The sequence below is a fragment of the Oncorhynchus mykiss genome, chromosome 5 (assembly GCF_013265735.2).
Source record: "Oncorhynchus mykiss isolate Arlee chromosome 5, USDA_OmykA_1.1, whole genome shotgun sequence".
Classification (NCBI taxonomy): Eukaryota; Metazoa; Chordata; class Actinopteri; order Salmoniformes; family Salmonidae; genus Oncorhynchus; species Oncorhynchus mykiss.
Genome location: NC_048569.1, coordinates 8,696,023 through 8,719,997, shown reverse-complemented (window position 1 = coordinate 8,719,997; position 23,975 = coordinate 8,696,023). Strand labels below are relative to the sequence as shown.

Genomic DNA, 23,975 nt, shown 5'->3' with positions numbered 1-23,975 from the left:
GGGTTGTTTACTATCTAATCATGGGGTTGTTTACTATCTAATCATGGAATGGGGTTGTTTACTATCTAATCATGGAATGGGGTTGTTTACTATCTAATCATGGAATGGGGTTGTTTACTATCTAATCATGGGGTTGTTTACTATCTAATTATGGAATGGGGTTGTTCACTATCTAATCATGGAATGGGGTTGTTTACTATCTAATAATGGAATGGGGTTGTTCACTATCTAATCATGGAATGATAAAACACAATCATACAGTAATATGAGATCTGGAATCTGGTTAAGAGTAGTACACTACAGTATATAGGGAATAGGTTACACTACAGTATATGGGGAATAGGGTACACTACAGTATATAGGGAATAGGGTACACTACAGTATATAGGGAATAGGGTACACTACAGTATATAGGGAATAGGGTACACTACAGTATATAGGACAGTATATAGGGAATTGGGTACACTACAGTATATAGGGAATAGGGTACACTACAGTATATAGGACAGTATATAGGGAATTGGGTACACTACAGTATATAGGGAATAGGGTACACTACAGTATATAGGGAATAGGGTACACTACAGTATATAGGGAATAGGGTACACTACAGTATATAGGGAATAGGGTACACTACAGTATATAGGGAATAGGGTACACTATAGTATATAGGGAATAGGGTAAACTACAGTATATAGGGAATAGGGTACACTATAGTATATAGGGAATAGGGTACACTACAGTATATAGGGAATTGGGTACACTACAGTATATAGGACAGTATATAGGGAATAGGGTACACTACAGTATATAGGACAGTATATAGGGAATTGGGTACACTACAGTATATAGGGAATAGGGTACACTACAGTATATAGGGAATAGGGTACACTACAGTATATAGGACAGTATATAGGGAATTGGGTACACTACAGTATATAGGGAATAGGGTACACTACAGTATATAGGGAATAGGGTACACTACAGTATATAGGGAATTGGGTACACTACAGTATACAGGACAGTATATAGGGAATAGGGTTCACTACAGTATATAGGGAATAGGGTACACTACAGTATATAGGACAGTATATAGGGAATAGGGTACACTACAGTATACAGGACAGTATATAGGGAATAGGGTACACTACAGTATATAGGGAATAGGGTACACTACAGTATACAGGACAGTATATAGGGAATAGGGTACACTACAGTATATAGGGAATAGGGTGCCATCTGGGACAAAGCCTAATTGAAACACCAAACACTACATCTCGAGTCTTGATGTTTGATGTAAACACCAAACACTACATCACGAGTCTTGATGTTTGATGTAAACACCAAACACTACATCACGAGTCTTGATGTTTGATGTAAACACCAAACACTACATCACGAGTCTTGATGTTTGATGTAAACACCAAACACTACATCACGAGTCTTGATGTTTGATGTAAACACCAAACGTGACATATATTATAATATATTATATTTAAGTTGCTACGATATTGGCTTACATAGATCAGCTTGAATACGTTTATTTGACCATGACTGGACACATTTCAGGTTCAGTGCTTTTAGATTACTAAGCAATATAAATTATATTTCTTAACCCCTCATCTCAATATCCTTGTTGGGGCTTATGCAACAGCAATAACTCCTTATATTGCATCTCTTAATTACATAAGCACCTGTATCTATTTTAATAGTGATGGGAGAAAAATCTATAGTTACGTTTCAAGATTTTTTTTTATGATATCGCAATATTATTTTTGCTGGTTGTACCTGCACTATTTTTCCTTCATAGCTTGTTCTCTATCTTCTTTTAAAATAGGGAGCAAAATATGTTTTCAGCACTTTTTATTTCCATGATTTTGCCATGGCTCCTCTCAAATCAAATCAAATCAATTTATATAGCCCTTTGTACATCAGCTGATATCTCAAAGTGTTGTACAGAAACCCAGCCTAAAAAACCCCAAACAGCAAGAGAGAATTAGAGAGAGCACACTTAAATCCTCTCTTTTCTCCCCCTGCAGCAGACATGTAGTGAGCAAGCAAAACGTTCTGAAACATCGAATCGCAGTATATCGTATCGGCACCTAAGTATCATGGTAATATCGTATCGTGAGGTCCCTGGTAAATTCCCAGCTCTACTTTTTTAAATTACATTTTATCTGTAAGGGACAGTCCAGAGACCCATAAACTTAGTAAGTGGACGGATGCATGATTTGTACAGTACGATAGCGGCACATGATGGCCATACCAAGATATCCATGTCAATTGGTATGCATGTCAGGAGGATTGCTAAGTACTTATGATAATTGCTATACAGTAAGATACAGAAGTGTTCTCTGCGGACGGTTTGTGCCACACCACTCACTGCATGTCGTGCATTATTTTCCAGACATAATAATGTTGATTATCACTTACATATCTTGCAGTGAATTCACATGCATCACTGCACTAGTCCTATTAGTGCTAATAAACAGTTGTTACCAGTTGAAGCTCGTTAATAGAGGTTAAAGGCTCACACGTATAATGTCTTCTAGTCTGGTGGGTCTCCTTACACTAAACGGCCAAGCACGAAATGCTAATTCATGATAATGTAATAGCGAAATGCTAATTCATGATAATGTAATAGCAAAATGCTAATTCATAATAATGTAATAGCAAAATGATAATTCATAATAATGTAATAGCGAAATGCTAATTCATAATGATGTAATAGCGAAATGCTAATTCATGATAATGTAATAGTGAAATGCTAATTCATGATAATGTAACAGCGAAATGCTAATTCATGATAATGTAATAGCGAAATGCTAATTCATGATCATGTAATAGCGAAATGCTAATTCATGATCATGTAATAGCGAAATGCTAATTCATGATAATGTATTAGCGAAATGCTTTGTAGTGGTAATGAACCAACATAATATGGCCCTCTTCTCTCATAACATAATGAATAACAGGGATTTTTTTATTTTCCCCACATCTGAAGTGTCAAAATGGAAAAGACAGCCTACAGAGGAAAGGGTCTGTATAATGGCTCGATTTAACATGCAGCTTAAATCTAAGTGCTGCTCTCTGTCTGACCTTGAGAGTACTTTCTGCTGGAGAGGAGATGGCAGGTCCTTTAGTATTCTCTTTGTTCTTCTGGTTTAGTATGCAAGGCTCTGCCCGTGTCAGTTTCTCAGCGGGGTAAGGAGGCAGCAAGTCAGTCACATGATCGGTTCATTAATCTTTGATCAGCTTCCTGCCTCTCGATTGAGAGAGAGGACACAGGCGCCTATCACAAAGAAGCCCTTTTTTGAAACTATTTGGGCTTTCCTTTGATGGAGATACACCCGTTTTGTTCCTGTTTAAAATAGACACAACGACCAGTGAACTGTTCAGTTATTATATAACTATTTTAGTTATTATATCCGTGGAGTCTATATGTAGTTTGGGGTAAGACAACAGACAAATCTCATGTGTAAATTTTCTCTGTACCTACCTAGTAGTACCTACCTTCTGCATTCTTTCACTCTTTGGCCTGGCGCATGAATCCAAGGTACAGCCATTGACCTTTCTGGAGAGTTGACGTGGAGTGATTGTTTATGACAGGGATGTGGAACAAAGCTAGATTCACATGCTCTGCCATCAATATGCTATCACAAAGGTCAACAGGCTCATTTGCCAGTCTTATTGATAACTCCCTGCTGTAAATTGCTTACGAGGAAGCAGTGTGTACAGGCCTCCCACTGAAAGATCCAGTATGTATTTAAGGATGCAATTACATCTGACTCGTGTATAAAATAACACCACTTTATTTGACTATCTTCCACTTCAGATAACTCAAACAGATTATGAGACTACTTCAGATGACCAAAATAGATTATGAGAATAGTTCAGGTAAACCAAACAGATAATGAGAATACTTCAGGTAACCCAGACAGAGTAAATGGTAGCCTCCATTCAATTCAAATTCATTTATTTTTTTATGTAGATGTAGTTTTGCAGTTATTGTAATTTGCCAATAATTGGTACCTTGCGTATCAAAAATAAATACAATATTTTCTTTCAATTTCGACGAGCCCACCTACCTGAAATATGGTTCAGTCCATCTGGCATATGGTTCAGTCCATCTGGCATATGGTTCAGTCCATCTGGCATATGGCCAGTCTGCCAGGCACGTACAGTAGTGTACTGTGAATTAATGCTACCTATTGTACGCTTCATACCAACAAATTCCCATTCAGCCCAATAATACTTTATAACGTGTCAACTTTCATTTTAATCACCTCAATATATATATTTGTAAGCAGAGTGGAGTACCATTCCCTTTTTTTAATGTGTTTTTCTATTATAGCTTGAAACAAAGGAGTGGAAGGAGACAGCAGGAAGGCCAGACGCGGGGATTTAAACCCAGTTTCCGTTGGGGAATCACAGAGCTATGTGTTGGTGCCAGGAGTGTTATTCACTCAACTAAGGCACTGCACACCATCACAATTTTAAGATTTAATTTACATCAGCACTTTACTATGAGCCTTTACTGCACTCTACTACAGTGCTCACAGGTTGTATTTCAGGGTTTGTGTAGAAGTATCTAGTGTCTAGGGAAGCTCCAAGGATATAATGCTGAGGAAAGCTCCCAGGAAACATCAGATAACAATAATATAAAACTAGTGGAGGTGGCTCATCTAATCTGAACGTCTTCATCCTAATGATTTGATTGGTTCTGGAACTCCTTAGGGAAAGTAAACCTAAGTCGAAGGCCATTCTAAGCCCTGATTGGTCCATCCATGTTTAGGCAAATAAAATCAAATTTTATGGGTCACACACACATGTTTAGCAGATGTTGATGCGGGTGTAGCGAAATGCTTGTGCATGCAATACAAACGTCTATAATGTGAGATCATAACCGTTGATTATGGTCTGGAGATATCTCAAAGACCACAGACGTTGGCTGACTCCAGCCCTTTGTAATGCTCCATCTAATACCCCTAGAGGGAGCACTACTAGATGGAGCACTGCCTTTGAATAGCTGTCAGGACAGATTATTTTCTTATTTTGTTTACAACATTATAAAACAATGACATAAGCTGTTGTAAAAATACTTGTTTTAGTCTATAAGACTGTAACACAAAATGATGTGGAAGTGGAAGAGTATAGTGACAGATGTAAGCTGCATTTATAATGAGACCTTTACACCGGCCAACGAACCCTTTATACAGGCCAACTAACCCATTATACAGAATAACTAACCCATTATACAGACTAACTAACCCTTTATACAGGCCAACTAACCCTTTATACAGGCCAACTAACCCTAACCCTTTATACAGGCCAACTAACCCTTTATACAGGCCAACTAACCCTTTATACAGGCCAACTAACCCTTTATACAGGCCAACTAACCCGAACCCTTTATACAGGCCAACTAACCCTTTATACAGGCCAACTAACCCTTTATACAGGCCAACTAACCCTTTATACAGGCCAACTAACCCTAACCCTTTATACAGGCCAACTAACCCTTTATACAGGCCAACAAACCCTAACCCTTTATACAGGCCAACTAACCCTTTATACAGGCCAACTAACCCTTTATACAGGCCAACTAACCCTTTATACAGGCCAACTAACCCTTTATACAGGCCAACTAACCCTAACCCTTTATACAGGCCAACTAACACTTTATACAGGCCAACTAACCCTTTATACAGGCCAACTAACCCTTTATACAGGCCAACTAACCCTAACCCTTTATACAGGCCAACTAACACTTTATACAGGCCAACGAACCCTTTATACAGGCCAACTAACCCTTTATACAGGCCAACTAACCCTTTATACAGGCCAACTAACCCTTTATACAGGCCAACTAACCCTTTATACAGGCCAACTAACCCTTTATACAGGCCAACTAACCCTAACCCTTTATACAGGCCAACTAACCCTTTATACAGGCCAACAAACCCTAACCCTTTATACAGGCCAACTAACCCTTTATACAGGCCAACTAACCCTTTATACAGGCCAACTAACCCTTTATACAGGCCAACTAACCCTTTATACAGGCCAACTAACCCTTTATACAGGCCAACTAACCCTAACCCTTTATACAGGCCAACTAACACTTTATACAGACCAACTAACCCTTTATACAGGCCAACTAACCCTAACCCTTTATACAGGCCAACTAACCATTTATACAGGCCAACTAACCCTTTATACAGGCCAACTAACCCTTTATACAGGCCAACTAACCCTAACCCTTTATACAGGCCAACTAACACTTTATACAGGCCAACTAACCCTTTATACAGGCCAACTAACCCTTTATACAGGCCAACTAACCCTTTATACAGGCCAACTAACCCTTTATACAGACCAACTAACCCTTTATACAGGCCAACTAACCCTAACCCTTTATACAGGCCAACTAACACTTTATACAGGCCAACTAACCCTTTATACAGGCCAACTAACCCTAACCCTTTATACAGGCCAACTAACACTTTATATAGGCCAACTAACCCTTTATACAGGCCAACTAACCCTAACCCTTTATACAGGCCAACTAAACCTAACCCTTTATACAGGCCAACTAACCCATTATACAGAATAACTAACCCATTATACAGACTAACTAACCCTTTATACAGGCCAACTAACCCTGTATACAGGCCAACTAACCCTTTATACAGACCAACTAACCCTTTATACAGGCCAACTAACCCTAACCCTTTATACAGGCCAACTAACCCTTTATACAGGCCAACTAACCCTAACCCTTTATACAGGCCAACTAACCCTTTATACAGGCCAACTAACCCTTTATACAGGCCAACTAACCCTTTATACAGGCCAACTAACCCGAACCCTTTATACAGGCCAACTAACCCTTTATACAGGCCAACTAACCCTTTATACAGGCCAACTAACCCTTTATACAGGCCAACTAACCCTTTATACAGGCCAACTAACCCTTTATACAGGCCAACTAACCCTTTATACAGGCCAACTAACCCTAACCCTTTATACAGGCCAACTAACCCTTTATACAGGCCAACAAACCCTAACCCTTTATACAGGCCAACTAACCCTTTATACAGGCCAACTAACCCTTTATACAGGCCAACTAACCCTTTATACAGGCCAACTAACCCTTTATACAGGCCAACTAACCCTTTATACAGGCCAACTAACCCTAACCCTTTATACAGGCCAACTAACACTTTATACAGACCAACTAACCCTTTATACAGGCCAACTAACCCTAACCCTTTATACAGGCCAACTAACCATTTATACAGGCCAACTAACCCTTTATACAGGCCAACTAACCCTTTATACAGGCCAACTAACCCTAACCCTTTATACAGGCCAACTAACACTTTATACAGGCCAACTAACCCTTTATACAGGCCAACTAACCCTTTATACAGGCCAACTAACCCTTTATACAGGCCAACTAACCCTTTATACAGACCAACTAACCCTTTATACAGGCCAACTAACCCTAACCCTTTATACAGGCCAACTAACACTTTATACAGGCCAACTAACCCTTTATACAGGCCAACTAACCCTAACCCTTTATACAGGCCAACTAACACTTTATATAGGCCAACTAACCCTTTATACAGGCCAACTAACCCTAACCCTTTATACAGGCCAACTAAACCTAACCCTTTATACAGGCCAACTAACCCATTATACAGAATAACTAACCCATTATACAGACTAACTAACCCTTTATACAGGCCAACTAACCCTGTATACAGGCCAACTAACCCTTTATACAGACCAACTAACCCTTTATACAGGCCAACTAACCCTAACCCTTTATACAGGCCAACTAACACTTTATACAGGCCAACTAACCCTTTATACAGGCCAACTAACCCTAACCCTTTATACAGGCCAACACTTTATACAGGCCAACTAACCCTTTATACAGGCCAACTAACCCTTTATACAGGCCAACTAACCCTAACCCTTTATACAGGCCAACTAAACCTAACCCTTTATACAGGCCAACTAACCCATTATACAGAATAACTAACCCATTATACAGACTAACTAACCCTTTATACAGGCCAACTAACCCTTTATACAGGCCAACTAACCCTTTATACAGAATAACTAACCCATTATACAGACCAACTAACCCTTTATACAGGCCAACTAACCCTTTATACAGACCAACTAACCCTTTATACAGGCCAACTAACCCTTTATACAGGCCAACTAACCCTTTATACAGGCCAACTAACCCTTTATACAGGCCAACTAACCCTTTATACAGGCCAACTAACCCTTTATACAGGCCAACTAACCCTTTATACAGGCCAACTAAACCTAACCCTTTATACAGGCCAACTAATCCTAACCCTTTATACAGGCCAACTAACCCTTTATACAGGCCAACTAACCCTTTATACAGGCCAACTAACCCTTTATACAGGCCATCTAACCCTTTATACAGGCCAACTAACCATTTATACAGGCCAACTAACCCTTTATACAGGCCAACTAACCATTTATACAGGCCAACTAACCCTTTATACAGGCCAACTAACCCTAACCCTTTATACAGGCCAACTAACCCTTTATACAGGCCAACAAACCCTAACCCTTTATACAGGCCAACTAACCCTTTATACAGGCCAACTAACCCTTTATACAGGCCAACTAACCCTTTATACAGGCCAACTAACCCTTTATACAGGCCAACTAACCCTAACCCTTTATACAGGCCAACTAACACTTTATACAGGCCAACTAACCCTTTATACAGGCCAACTAACCCTTTATACAGGCCAACTAACCCTAACCCTTTATACAGGCCAACTAACACTTTATACAGGCCAACGAACCCTTTATACAGGCCAACTAACCCTTTATACAGGCCAACTAACCCTTTATACAGGCCAACTAACCCTTTATACAGGCCAACTAACCCTTTATACAGGCCAACTAACCCTTTATACAGGCCAACTAACCCTAACCCTTTATACAGGCCAACTAACCCTTTATACAGGCCAACAAACCCTAACCCTTTATACAGGCCAACTAACCCTTTATACAGGCCAACTAACCCTTTATACAGGCCAACTAACCCTTTATACAGGCCAACTAACCCTTTATACAGGCCAACTAACCCTTTATACAGGCCAACTAACCCTAACCCTTTATACAGGCCAACTAACACTTTATACAGACCAACTAACCCTTTATACAGGCCAACTAACCCTAACCCTTTATACAGGCCAACTAACCATTTATACAGGCCAACTAACCCTTTATACAGGCCAACTAACCCTTTATACAGGCCAACTAACCCTAACCCTTTATACAGGCCAACTAACACTTTATACAGGCCAACTAACCCTTTATACAGGCCAACTAACCCTTTATACAGGCCAACTAACCCTTTATACAGGCCAACTAACCCTTTATACAGACCAACTAACCCTTTATACAGGCCAACTAACCCTAACCCTTTATACAGGCCAACTAACACTTTATACAGGCCAACTAACCCTTTATACAGGCCAACTAACCCTAACCCTTTATACAGGCCAACTAACACTTTATATAGGCCAACTAACCCTTTATACAGGCCAACTAACCCTAACCCTTTATACAGGCCAACTAAACCTAACCCTTTATACAGGCCAACTAACCCATTATACAGAATAACTAACCCATTATACAGACTAACTAACCCTTTATACAGGCCAACTAACCCTGTATACAGGCCAACTAACCCTTTATACAGACCAACTAACCCTTTATACAGGCCAACTAACCCTAACCCTTTATACAGGCCAACTAACACTTTATACAGGCCAACTAACCCTTTATACAGGCCAACTAACCCTAACCCTTTATACAGGCCAACACTTTATACAGGCCAACTAACCCTTTATACAGGCCAACTAACCCTTTATACAGGCCAACTAACCCTAACCCTTTATACAGGCCAACTAAACCTAACCCTTTATACAGGCCAACTAACCCATTATACAGAATAACTAACCCATTATACAGACTAACTAACCCTTTATACAGGCCAACTAACCCTTTATACAGGCCAACTAACCCTTTATACAGAATAACTAACCCATTATACAGACCAACTAACCCTTTATACAGGCCAACTAACCCTTTATACAGACCAACTAACCCTTTATACAGGCCAACTAACCCTTTATACAGGCCAACTAACCCTTTATACAGGCCAACTAACCCTTTATACAGGCCAACTAACCCTTTATACAGGCCAACTAACCCTTTATACAGGCCAACTAACCCTTTATACAGGCCAAATAACCCTTTATACAGGCCAACTAAACCTAACCCTTTATACAGGCCAACTAACCCTAACCCTTTATACAGGCCAACTAACCCTTTATACAGGCCAACTAACCCTTTATACAGGCCAACTAACCCTTTATACAGGCCATCTAACCCTTTATACAGGCCAACTAACCATTTATACAGGCCAACTAACCCTTTATACAGGCCAACTAACCATTTATACAGGCCAACTAACCCTTTATACAGGCCAACTAACCCTAACCCTTTATACAGGCCAACTAACCCTTTATACAGGCCAACAAACCCTAACCCTTTATACAGGCCAACTAACCCTTTATACAGGCCAACTAACCCTTTATACAGGCCAACTAACCCTTTATACAGGCCAACTAACCCTTTATACAGGCCAACTAACCCTAACCCTTTATACAGGCCAACTAACACTTTATACAGGCCAACTAACCCTTTATACAGGCCAACTAACCCTTTATACAGGCCAACTAACCCTAACCCTTTATACAGGCCAACTAACACTTTATACAGGCCAACGAACCCTTTATACAGGCCAACTAACCCTTTATACAGGCCAACTAACCCTTTATACAGGCCAACTAACCCTTTATACAGGCCAACTAACCCTTTATACAGGCCAACTAACCCTTTATACAGGCCAACTAACCCTAACCCTTTATACAGGCCAACTAACCCTTTATACAGGCCAACAAACCCTAACCCTTTATACAGGCCAACTAACCCTTTATACAGGCCAACTAACCCTTTATACAGGCCAACTAACCCTTTATACAGGCCAACTAACCCTTTATACAGGCCAACTAACCCTTTATACAGGCCAACTAACCCTAACCCTTTATACAGGCCAACTAACACTTTATACAGACCAACTAACCCTTTATACAGGCCAACTAACCCTAACCCTTTATACAGGCCAACTAACCATTTATACAGGCCAACTAACCCTTTATACAGGCCAACTAACCCTTTATACAGGCCAACTAACCCTAACCCTTTATACAGGCCAACTAACACTTTATACAGGCCAACTAACCCTTTATACAGGCCAACTAACCCTTTATACAGGCCAACTAACCCTTTATACAGGCCAACTAACCCTTTATACAGACCAACTAACCCTTTATACAGGCCAACTAACCCTAACCCTTTATACAGGCCAACTAACACTTTATACAGGCCAACTAACCCTTTATACAGGCCAACTAACCCTAACCCTTTATACAGGCCAACTAACACTTTATATAGGCCAACTAACCCTTTATACAGGCCAACTAACCCTAACCCTTTATACAGGCCAACTAAACCTAACCCTTTATACAGGCCAACTAACCCATTATACAGAATAACTAACCCATTATACAGACTAACTAACCCTTTATACAGGCCAACTAACCCTGTATACAGGCCAACTAACCCTTTATACAGACCAACTAACCCTTTATACAGGCCAACTAACCCTAACCCTTTATACAGGCCAACTAACACTTTATACAGGCCAACTAACCCTTTATACAGGCCAACTAACCCTAACCCTTTATACAGGCCAACACTTTATACAGGCCAACTAACCCTTTATACAGGCCAACTAACCCTTTATACAGGCCAACTAACCCTAACCCTTTATACAGGCCAACTAAACCTAACCCTTTATACAGGCCAACTAACCCATTATACAGAATAACTAACCCATTATACAGACTAACTAACCCTTTATACAGGCCAACTAACCCTTTATACAGGCCAACTAACCCTTTATACAGAATAACTAACCCATTATACAGACCAACTAACCCTTTATACAGGCCAACTAACCCTTTATACAGACCAACTAACCCTTTATACAGGCCAACTAACCCTTTATACAGGCCAACTAACCCTTTATACAGGCCAACTAACCCTTTATACAGGCCAACTAACCCTTTATACAGGCCAACTAACCCTTTATACAGGCCAACTAACCCTTTATACAGGCCAAATAACCCTTTATACAGGCCAACTAAACCTAACCCTTTATACAGGCCAACTAACCCTAACCCTTTATACAGGCCAACTAACCCTTTATACAGGCCAACTAACCCTTTATACAGGCCAACTAACCCTTTATACAGGCCATCTAACCCTTTATACAGGCCAACTAACCATTTATACAGGCCAACTAACCCTTTATACAGGCCAACTAACCATTTATACAGGCCAACTAACCCTTTATACAGGCCAACTAACCCTAACCCTTTATACAGGCCAACTAACCCTTTATACAGGCCAACAAACCCTAACCCTTTATACAGGCCAACTAACCCTTTATACAGGCCAACTAACCCTTTATACAGGCCAACTAACCCTTTATACAGGCCAACTAACCCTTTATACAGGCCAACTAACCCTAACCCTTTATACAGGCCAACTAACACTTTATACAGGCCAACTAACCCTTTATACAGGCCAACTAACCCTTTATACAGGCCAACTAACCCTAACCCTTTATACAGGCCAACTAACACTTTATACAGGCCAACGAACCCTTTATACAGGCCAACTAACCCTTTATACAGGCCAACTAACCCTTTATACAGACCAACTAACCCTTTATACAGGCCAACTAACCCTTTATACAGGCCAACTAACCATTTATACAGGCCAACTAACCCTTTATACAGGCCAACTAACCCTAACCCTTTATACAGGCCAACTAACCCTTTATACAGGCCAACTAACCCTTTATACAGGCCAACTAACCCTTTATACAGGCCAACTAACCCTTTATACAGGCCAACTAACCATTTATACAGGCCAACTAACCCTTTATACAGGCCAACTAACCATTTATACAGGCCAACTAACCCTTTATTCAGGCCAACTAACCCTAACCCTTTATACTCTCCAACTAACCCTTTTTACAGGCCAACAAACCCTAACTCTTTATACAGGCCAACTAACCCTTTATACAGGCCAACTAACCCTTTATACAGGCCAACTAACCCTTTATACAGGCCAACTAACACTTTATACAGGCCAACTAACACTTTATACAGGCCAACTAACCCTTTATACAGGCCAACTAACCCTAACCCTTTATACAGGCCAACTAACCCTTTATACAGGCCAACTAACCCTTTATACAGGCCAACTAACCCTTTATACAGGCCAACTAACCCTTTATACAGGCCAACTAACCCTAACCCTTTATACAGGCCAACTAACACTTTATACAGGCCAACTAACCCTTTATACAGGCCAACTAACCCTTTATACAGGCCAACTAACCCTTTATACAGGCCAACTAACCCTTTATACAGGCCAACTAACCATTTATACAGGCCAACTAACCCTTTATACAGGCCAACTAACCCTAACCCTTTATACAGGCCAACTAACCATTTATACAGGCCAACTAACCCTTTATACAGGCCAACTAACCCTTTATACAGGCCAACTAACCCTTTATACAGGCCAACTAACCCTTTATACAGGCCAACTAACCCTAACCCTTTATACAGGCCAACTAACCCTTTATACAGGCCAACTAACCCTTTATACAGGCCAACTAACCCTTTATACAGGCCATCTAACCCTTTATACAGGCCAACTAACCATTTATACAGGCCAACTAACCCTTTATACAGGCCAACTAACCATTTATACAGGCCAACTAACCCTTTATACAGGCCAACTAACCCTAACCCTTTATACAGGCCAACTAACCCTTTATACAGGCCAACAAACCCTAACCCTTTATACAGGCCAACTAACCCTTTATACAGGCCAACTAACCCTTTATACAGGCCAACTAACCCTTTATACAGGCCAACTAACCCTTTATACAGGCCAACTAACCCTAACCCTTTATACAGGCCAACTAACACTTTATACAGGCCAACTAACCCTTTATACAGGCCAACTAACCCTTTATACAGGCCAACTAACCCTAACCCTTTATACAGGCCAACTAACACTTTATACAGGCCAACGAACCCTTTATACAGGCCAACTAACCCTTTATACAGGCCAACTAACCCTTTATACAGACCAACTAACCCTTTATACAGGCCAACTAACCCTTTATACAGGCCAACTAACCATTTATACAGGCCAACTAACCCTTTATACAGGCCAACTAACCCTAACCCTTTATACAGGCCAACTAACCCTTTATACAGGCCAACTAACCCTTTATACAGGCCAACTAACCCTTTATACAGGCCAACTAACCCTTTATACAGGCCAACTAACCATTTATACAGGCCAACTAACCCTTTATACAGGCCAACTAACCATTTATACAGGCCAACTAACCCTTTATTCAGGCCAACTAACCCTAACCCTTTATACTCTCCAACTAACCCTTTTTACAGGCCAACAAACCCTAACTCTTTATACAGGCCAACTAACCCTTTATACAGGCCAACTAACCCTTTATACAGGCCAACTAACCCTTTATACAGGCCAACTAACACTTTATACAGGCCAACTAACACTTTATACAGGCCAACTAACCCTTTATACAGGCCAACTAACCCTAACCCTTTATACAGGCCAACTAACCCTTTATACAGGCCAACTAACCCTTTATACAGGCCAACTAACCCTTTATACAGGCCAACTAACCCTTTATACAGGCCAACTAACCCTAACCCTTTATACAGGCCAACTAACACTTTATACAGGCCAACTAACCCTTTATACAGGCCAACTAACCCTTTATACAGGCCAACTAACCCTTTATACAGGCCAACTAACCCTTTATACAGGCCAACTAACCATTTATACAGGCCAACTAACCCTTTATACAGGCCAACTAACCCTAACCCTTTATACAGGCCAACTAACCATTTATACAGGCCAACTAACCCTTTATACAGGCCAACTAACCCTTTATACAGGCCAACTAACCCTTTATACAGGCCAACTAACCCTTTATACAGGCCAACTAACCCTTTATACAGGCCAACTAACCATTTATACAGGCCAACTAACCATTTATACAGGCCAACTAACCCTTTATACAGGCCAACTAACACTTTATACAGGCCAACTAACCCTAACCCTTTATACAGGCCAACAAACACTTTATACAGGCCAACTAACCCTAACCCTTTATACAGGCCAACTAACCCTTTATACAGGCCAACTAACCCTAACCCTTTATACAGGCCAACTAACCCTTTATACAGGCCAACTAACCCTTTATACAGGCCAACTAACCCTTTATACAGGCCAACTAACCCTTTATACAGGCCAACTAACCCTTTATACAGGCCAACTAACCCTTTATACAGGCCAACTAACCCTTTATACAGGCCAACTAACCCTTTATACAGACCAACTAACCCTTTATACAGACCAACTAACCCTAACCCTTTATACTGGCCAGCCCTGGGAACAGCATGGATACCTTGATACTAGAGCTAGTGAATGTAGTGTAACTGCTGAAACACACCTATTTATTGGTTTCTGAGATGGACTTAAAGATGGACTTGTTTATTTATTTTTAAATTTGGAGGAGAATATCAAGATCATTTAAATAACTATCTTTGGCTATGTGCATTTTCAGAAAAAGGAAGTTGGACAAAGGAGAAAGATAATGGTACTTGTTATTTAGAAGAATGGTATAAATGGTAGTTGTGACGTCTTCACCATTATTCTATAATGTAGAAAATAGTACAAATAAAGAAAAACCCTTGAATTAGTAGGTGTGTCCAAACTTTTGACTTTTGAAGGTATATCTCCTTCAATAGTTGATATTTGGTTGTGTTGACAATCAAACACAATTCAATATCGAGTCTGTCTTCAAATTAATAATTTATATATTGGATTCACGTCTCCAAGTAAAAGAATAGGACTAAATAAAATCATACTTTAAATAATTTTTGGTTTGAGATGGAGACATGAATACAACATATTAATTATTAACTTGAAGATTACAGTTGAAATCAACTAAAGCTTTAAACCCTAGGCATAGTTGTATTGTCTATGTTTAGTTGAACCCTGGGTTGAATTGAAACAATATCTGTTGATGGCTTTCCAAATGCTATATCGGCCTAAATATTGATGATGTATGACTTATAAAATATGGTTCAATTGTATTTGCTCTGTTAAACCTACCCTTTGGAATGACTTCGATAGCAACAGCGAATGCATTTCTCAACAATCATTCTCACGATAGCACATTGGTAATTGTCAGTGACTAATATTATAGCTAAGCAGCGCTGGGTTTGATTAAAACCCTCGATGCGAGACCAAAGGGATAGCTGTAGATAGATCAGTTCTCCAGTAGGAGGTGCTGTAGATAGATCAGTTCTCCAGTAGGAGGAGCTGTAGATAGATCAGTTCTCCAGTAGGAGTTGCTGTAGATAGATCAGTTCTCCAGTAGGAAGAGCTGTAAATAGATCAGTTCTCCAGTAGGAGTTGCTGTAGATAGATCAGTTCTCCAGTAGGAGGTGCTGTAGATAGATCCGTTCTCCAGTAGGAGTTGCTGTAGATAGATCAGTTCTCCAGTAGTAGGAGCTGTAGATAGATCCGTTCTCCAGTAGGAGGTGCTGTAGATAGATCAGTTCTCCAGTAGGAGGAGCTGTAGATAGATCAGTTCTCCAGTAGGAGGTGCTGTAGATAGATCAGTTCTCCAGTAGGAGGTGCTGTAGATAGATCAGTTCTCCAGGAGGAGGTGCTGTAGATAGATCAGTTCTCCAGGAGGAGGTGCTGTAGATAGATCAGTTCTCCAGTAGGAGGAGCTGTAGATAGATCAGTTCTCCAGTAGGAGGTGCTGTAGATAGATCAGTTCTCCAGTAGGAGGTGCTGTAGATAGATCAGTTCTCCAGTAGGAGGTGCTGCCCAGCTTATTGTTTTTTTTGTGGTAGTGTATATACTCGTTAAAGTTCTGACATTGTTTCAAAGGTAAAAATCCAACATATTTTATACAAGGTTTGTTTATGTTGAAAATTGGTCAGCATGATGACATAATCCTGTGGTTGAAATGTCCCCCTCAAAACAACAGCTTATGTTGATAATTCAAATCCAATGTATTTTCCATGTAGATTCAACGTAACAATACGTTGACAAAATACATAGAAACAGCGTTGGTTCAACCTGTTTGTGCCCCGTGGCTAACAGTTATCTGAGCCATTACTTACAACGTTTCCTTCTCCATATAATTGTTTAACTGGAGATGATATGAAATCCATGTTGAAAATTGATACAGGAAAGGAACTGTTAGATTGTTGTTGATTTGTGGTGTGTATGGAATAGACAAGTAAATGATCAATAACGTTGATGGATGAGGACTGCACATGATTAATAAATTAGGGAAACTATTTGAGCTGTTTGAAGGCAGTGTTTGAGGTCAGTTTGCTTTCAAACAAGTTATTATTGGAATTAATGAATAAAATAGTTGTATAGGATATTTTATAAAAAAAATTAAAAAACATCTTTCAGTATTTTGTTCATTAGTCCACTGATGATATATGGTCCCAAAAGGTTTTCAAGATAGAGCATTTTCAATTCAAATCCAAAAGTGTGATGATAATACAAATTGCATCATAACGATTGAAATCGCATCTTCATTGGAGACTTTTATCTCCCTCACCAACTTCAAACATCTGCTATCTGAGCAGCTAACCGATCGCTGCAGCTGTACATAGTCTATCGGTAAATAGCCCACCCATTTTTACCTACCTCATCCCCATACTGTTTTTATTTATTTACTTTTCTGCTCTTTTGCACACCAATATCTCTACCTGTACGTGACCATCTGATCATTTATCACTCCAGTGTTAATCTGCAAAATTGTAATTATTCACCTACCTCCTCTATACAATGTATATAGACTCTTTTTTTTTCTACTGTGTTGTTGACTTGTTAATTGTTTACTCCATGTGTAACTCTGTGTTGTCTGTTCACACTGCTATGCTTTATCTTGGCCAGGTCGCAGTTGCAAATGAGAACTTGTTCTCAACTAGCCTACCTGGTTAAATAAAGGTGAAATAATTTTTTCTTTTTTAAAATTACGCTTAAGATCTTTACTGAAAGTGGTCTGTCATTCAAACGGTTATGCTGACATGCACAATCCATTGGGACTGTATCAACAGTGGACTAATGAACACAACACTAAAATATCATTTTTGGGTAAAATATACACCGCTGAATTTGTGATGACTACTGCAATTTGATATTTATTTTTCACTATACTGTATCTGTAATTTGCATGTTATTCACATAATAATTTGTGCGCATATTTTATGTATACACACACTTATTAAATCAATTTTAGGTTTAAATGCAGTGTTATAAGTTAGAATAAACACAGATATGAAAAGTATGCATTTCAACATTTGTTTTATTATAAATAACCCATTTTAATATACCTTAGTTGTTCTTGCCAGCAAACTGAACGACTTCTAAGCCACAAAGCTAATGGCGACAAGATGCCATTTTGTTCATTGAAGCATGGTCACATATCAGACAGAATGACAGAATGTGGGCCTTTGCAATGAGATTAAGAACACAGCAAATGTTGGACGGTATCCAGTACCTGAAATCCATGTAAATATTTTGACTAGAAAATAAAGATACAATCATCAAAATTATTCACACGCTTCTTTAAAAAATACCGCGGATGAAGTACTTTCGGTTCTTTGTATGAATTAGAAAACTCTAGTTTACAGTCTGTTTCCCATCTGGGAGCTTTAAAGCACATGTGTGGTACTTTCAGTACATTTATTATTAACATTATTGTCATTGTTTCAGTATTATTATCAACACTATTACTGTTTTTTGTTCTCTGGTGATGTTGTCAGTGTCCTTTTCACAGTAGGCGTGGGGCGCTCTGTGCAACTAATCCAACGGAAGGCTGCTAAGAACACATTCATTGGAGATGGCCAGGTGATGAAAAGATGTGGTCCTGAGGCATACATGTGAATCGCATGATAACAACGGAAATAGGAACGAAACAAACCACATCAGAGTTCCCAACAAGCCGTGAGTAAAGGCATTACAATGTCCTTTGGAAGACGCTGTAGAGAATTGATGAAACAAATCACCAGAGGAACACAACAAATTGCACCAAAGATAATTGAGCGTACCCTTGAACTCTCTCTCTCTCTTTCTCTCTGCAGTTTGGTCTCTTTTTCTCTCTCACATAGAAGCACGCACAGTCCATTGCTGTCTGCACTCATGCAGAACTGAGGTAACCTCCATTGAGGAGCCACGGAGAACAGGAATGTCAGGTGGAAGTTCTGTTGTAGCCTACCCCCAAGTGTTTCTCCAGCCACAGCTCGGCTAACTGCATCGAAGATGCATAAGTACTTGCCTTAGACCCTAGGCACATTTTGTACTGCTTGGGCTCAAGGCTAGTGTCGCACTGAACAGGGTGATAAATGTGGACGATTCCTGGTTCCTGGCTGCGGAACACTTTTAAACCGGAGTTAATCACTTTTGTGAACAGGTCTACATCTTCCAACCCCCAGCCTTGGATCGACGTATCAAAACCGCCAGCTTTTTGCAAGTCACTTTTAAATATGCAGGTGATTCCAAAGCCGTAATCCCTCCAGAAGCCACTTTTCTTGGTGAACACAAAGCTGCTGTCGTCAGGGGTGTTGCCGGCGTAGACAATTTTAGGATCGTACTGACTAAAGACAACGGGATAGTAAGCCTGTCTACTTTGGATGGTGTTGTGCCTGCACCGCTGCAGGGCGTCCCCGTTAAAGACTAGGTCCACGTCACAGAAGAACAGCAGTGTGTCATTGTCAAGTTGCGAGGAGCCCAGCTCCAGAGCCAGCCCCCGGGAGAAGTCACCCGTCATGGGGATGACAGACAGGTCTGCTTTGGGATACTTGTTGCTGTACTCCTTGATCAAGTCCAAGTGCTTCTCCCTGTCCTGGTTGCTGTCGTTGTCCACCAAAATAATGGCCAGCTTGACGTTCTGTTTGGGGATCAGGCAGATCTTCTCAAAGTTCTCCATGAAGCGGAGAAAGATGTCATACCTGCCTGTCAGCGGGACCAGGATGTTGACCTTTCTCTGGCTGCGTTCGCGCATCTCCCTGGTCGACTCGGAGAACTGGAAAGGCGAGAATATCTTGAGGGAGTTGGAGAGGAAAGAGAACGACTGCGACTCAGTGTTGATGGCCTCCACCAGCTCAACAACATCCAATTCCTCAGACTCACTGAAGAAGGGCCTACTGAAGGACTGCTGCAGGTACGCATGCCTCCTAACAGGCACTGTCACTTTGCGCCCTTTGTGTTTCTTGTACAGAAGTAGTAGGTCCAGAATGTACTCAGCCCCGTGCATGGGGTCCACCCTGCGGTAGCCATACTTGATCTCCTTGAAGTCGATAACACGCCCGCGGGCTTTGGAGTTCTCATTGATCATCTCCATGACCTGAAGCACCGTGTCTTCCAGGGCAGCCCGAAGCAGGCTCCCGAGGCCCTGCCGGGGCATCTGGTTCTCCCCCGTTGAGTACAGATGTCGGCCAGTGAGGAAGTCCCACTCGATGACGTCCCCTCTTTCAGCGGGCTGGTAGCGCGTGTAGGAAGGTGGCGCCCCCAGCTGTTGATCCTCCCACTGCACCTCTGTATTGCTGAGCCGGCTCATGGCCAGGCCCTCGCGGTGCAGGAGGATGGTGCGGTAGCGTAGCCGGGAGATGTCGCGGCTCAACATGTAACCGTGTAGCCGGTACTGGTAGGCAGGCCTCTTGTTGGGATGGAGTGTGATGGCGTTGTGGATCTTGCTGCTGTGGAGCTCCTGGATGAAGCCCTTCTTGTTGTGCTCGTAATTCTCGTAGAAGAGCTGCTGCATCTGAGGAAAGACCAAAACACACCATGGTCAGCACATGTCGATAATGGAATGTCTAGTGTGACGTCTATGGATACAATAAGAGAACAGACTCTCATCCTCTGATCTATTTAAAGGCAGATTCCCTGGAACAAAGCAGGTGTTGTTTGAATAATTTAATGGATATCAATGTGTGTACTACTTTAAATACTCATTTGAAGCATAGCTTAATGTAAGGATTGTAAAAGCTTAATAACTGGTATACTGATAGCCAGCACATTGTCTAGGTCATAATAGCCTTTCAGTAGAGCTTCGCAGAGGTTCCCAATAAAACAAGCAAGATTCAAAGATGGAATTGAGCACAAGTGTTCATTACAAGAAGCAGTCAATTACCCTTTTGATGCGCTGTGATAAAAGGTTCTAGAAAATGCCCAGTTACTTGTGCGTTTTTATGGTAATTGCCGGGAAGATAGGAGAAAGGAGATCATTTTGGTTTAGAGAAACCAATTACTCCGCTAAGATATTTATCCCCGTGTCTTAATCATTTTAATTAAACGGAATAACACTGGGATTGTTTGAAAGCATACACAGAGTTAATCGGTTGTAGAAATGTATTGAAGGACCATGACAGATTATAGCCAGATAAAAGAGAAGAGAGACGAGCAGTATCATGAACCCGTAATCACTTCCAATCTCCTCAGCCCAATTTATACATTGAGCTATTTTGACGTGTCAAATGACTCTGCAGCACAAAAGTTAACTACATAATACGCTCCTACTCAACTTCACAAAAAGGGATAGATAGGAGACCTAAAATAATATGAGCATTGGTCATTTCCAAAAACCTATACAAGATACAGCTTAATCTAAATCCATATTAAAGAAGAACAGATGTCGACTGGTTCAACACCTTTTACCCCAACTTGAGGTAAAATTAACAGATTTAGGATGTATATAATGCCCAGAAAAAAATGACATTGAAATGTCCACACATCCATTCAAAATGTATACGGTATAAGCTATTACACAACATGTTGTGATGGGATAGTATGTTGATCCTCTTAACACTAACCAGCTCATTTCTACCTATATGCTTTATATTTGACTTTCCAGTCAATAACTGCAGTAAGACGTGTAGCCCATGTTATATCTTTAATCATAGCTGATGTATACAAGGACACCGCTGGCTAATTCTGTGTTTTTCCCGACAGAGGTTTCCGCTGTGAGCCATTATTACCCTTTGCCCTCTCCATCGACCAGACTAATTGAGCTGTTAATTAAACTGCACTGATAATTACATATCTGCTGCACCCTATCACTGGATCCAATGTGCACTGCTTGGAGTGGGGCAGGGATGTTTTCAATTCCCTGTGCTGTGTAGCGTCTATTGTTAGCCATATTGGATGAAGCACTGCACTTCATTTTAATAATATATTATGAGGTAGGGTATGTGTCTTCATTAACATAGATATATATTATGAGGTAGGGTATGTGTCTTCATTAACATAGATATATATTATGAGGTAGGGTATGTGTCTTCACTAACATAGATATATATATTATGAGGTAGGGTATGTGTCTTCACTAACATAGATATATATATTATGAGGTAGGGTATGTGTCTTCACTAACATAGATATATATATTATGAGGTAGGGTATGTGTCTTCACTAACATAGATATATATTATGAGGTAGGGTATGTGTCTTCACTAACATAGATATATATATTATGAGGTAGGGTATGTGTCTTCACTAACATAGATATATATTATGAGGTAGGGTATGTGTCTTCATTAACATAGATATATATTATGAGGTAGGGTATGTGTCTTCACTAACATAGATATATATATTATGAGGTAGGGTATGTGTCTTCACTAACATAGATATATATTATGAGGTAGGGTATGTGTCTTCACTAACATAGATATATATATTATGAGGTAGGGTATGTGTCTTCACTAACATAGATATATATATATTATGAGGTAGGGTATTTGTCTTCATTAACATAGATATATATTATGAGGTAGGGTATGTGTCTTCATTAACATAGATATATATTATGAGGTAGGGTATGTGTCTTCACTAACATAGATATATATATATTATGAGGTAGGGTATTTGTCTTCATTAACATAGATATATATTATGAGGTAGGGTATTTGTCTTCATTAACATAGATATATATTATGAGGTAGGATATGTGTCTTCATTAACATAGATATATATTATGAGGTAGGGTATGTGTCTTCATTAACATAGATATATATTATGAGGGCCAAAAATATCATAAGGGACAACAACCGCCCGAGCCACTGCCTGTTCACCCTGCTTTCATCCAGAAGGCGAGGTCAGTACAGGTGCATCAAAGCTGGGACCGAGGGACTGAAAAACAGCTTCTATCTCAAGGCCATCAGACTGTTAAACAGCCACCACTAACATTGAGTGGCTGCTGCCAACATACTGACTCACTCTAGCCACTTTAATAATGGAAAAATGTATGTAATAAATGTATTACTAGCCAATTTAAACAATGGCACTTTTATGTTTACATACCCTACATTACTCATCTCATATGTATATACTGTACCCTATACCATCTACTGCATCTTGCCATCTTTATGTAATACATGTACCACTAGCCACTTTAAACAATGCCACTTTTATGTTTACATACCCTACATTACTCATCTCATATGTATATACTGTACTCTATATCATCTACTGCATCTTGCCTATGCCGTTCTGTACCATCACTCATTCATATATTTTTATGTACATATTCTTATTCATCCCTTTACACTTGTGTGTATAAGGTAGTTGTTGTGAAATTGTTAGGTTAGATTACGTGTTAAGAT

The 23,975-nt window shown here is 40.1% G+C and overlaps 1 protein-coding gene and 1 long non-coding RNA gene across 2 annotated transcripts in view; both read right to left on the bottom strand.

Moving 5' to 3' along the window:
• Window positions 1–7,956: 7,956 nt before the first annotated feature.
• Window positions 7,957–12,259, bottom strand: LOC118964742. Its single transcript, XR_005051936.1, has 3 exons — window positions 11,990–12,259; window positions 9,990–10,163; window positions 7,957–8,184 (listed from the first exon to the last, which is right to left on the bottom strand). It is a non-coding gene; the product is annotated as an uncharacterized LOC118964742 (long non-coding RNA).
• Window positions 12,260–18,661: 6,402 nt separating this feature from the next.
• chsy3 (chondroitin sulfate synthase 3) overlaps window positions 18,662–23,975 on the bottom strand; it is a 184,081-nt gene continuing 178,767 nt past the window's right edge. The window contains exon 3 of the mRNA XM_036976699.1: window positions 18,662–21,136. Within this exon, the coding sequence (XP_036832594.1) occupies window positions 19,565–21,136 (1,572 nt within the window). The 3' untranslated portion in view covers window positions 18,662–19,564. The remainder of the gene's footprint in view (window positions 21,137–23,975) is intronic.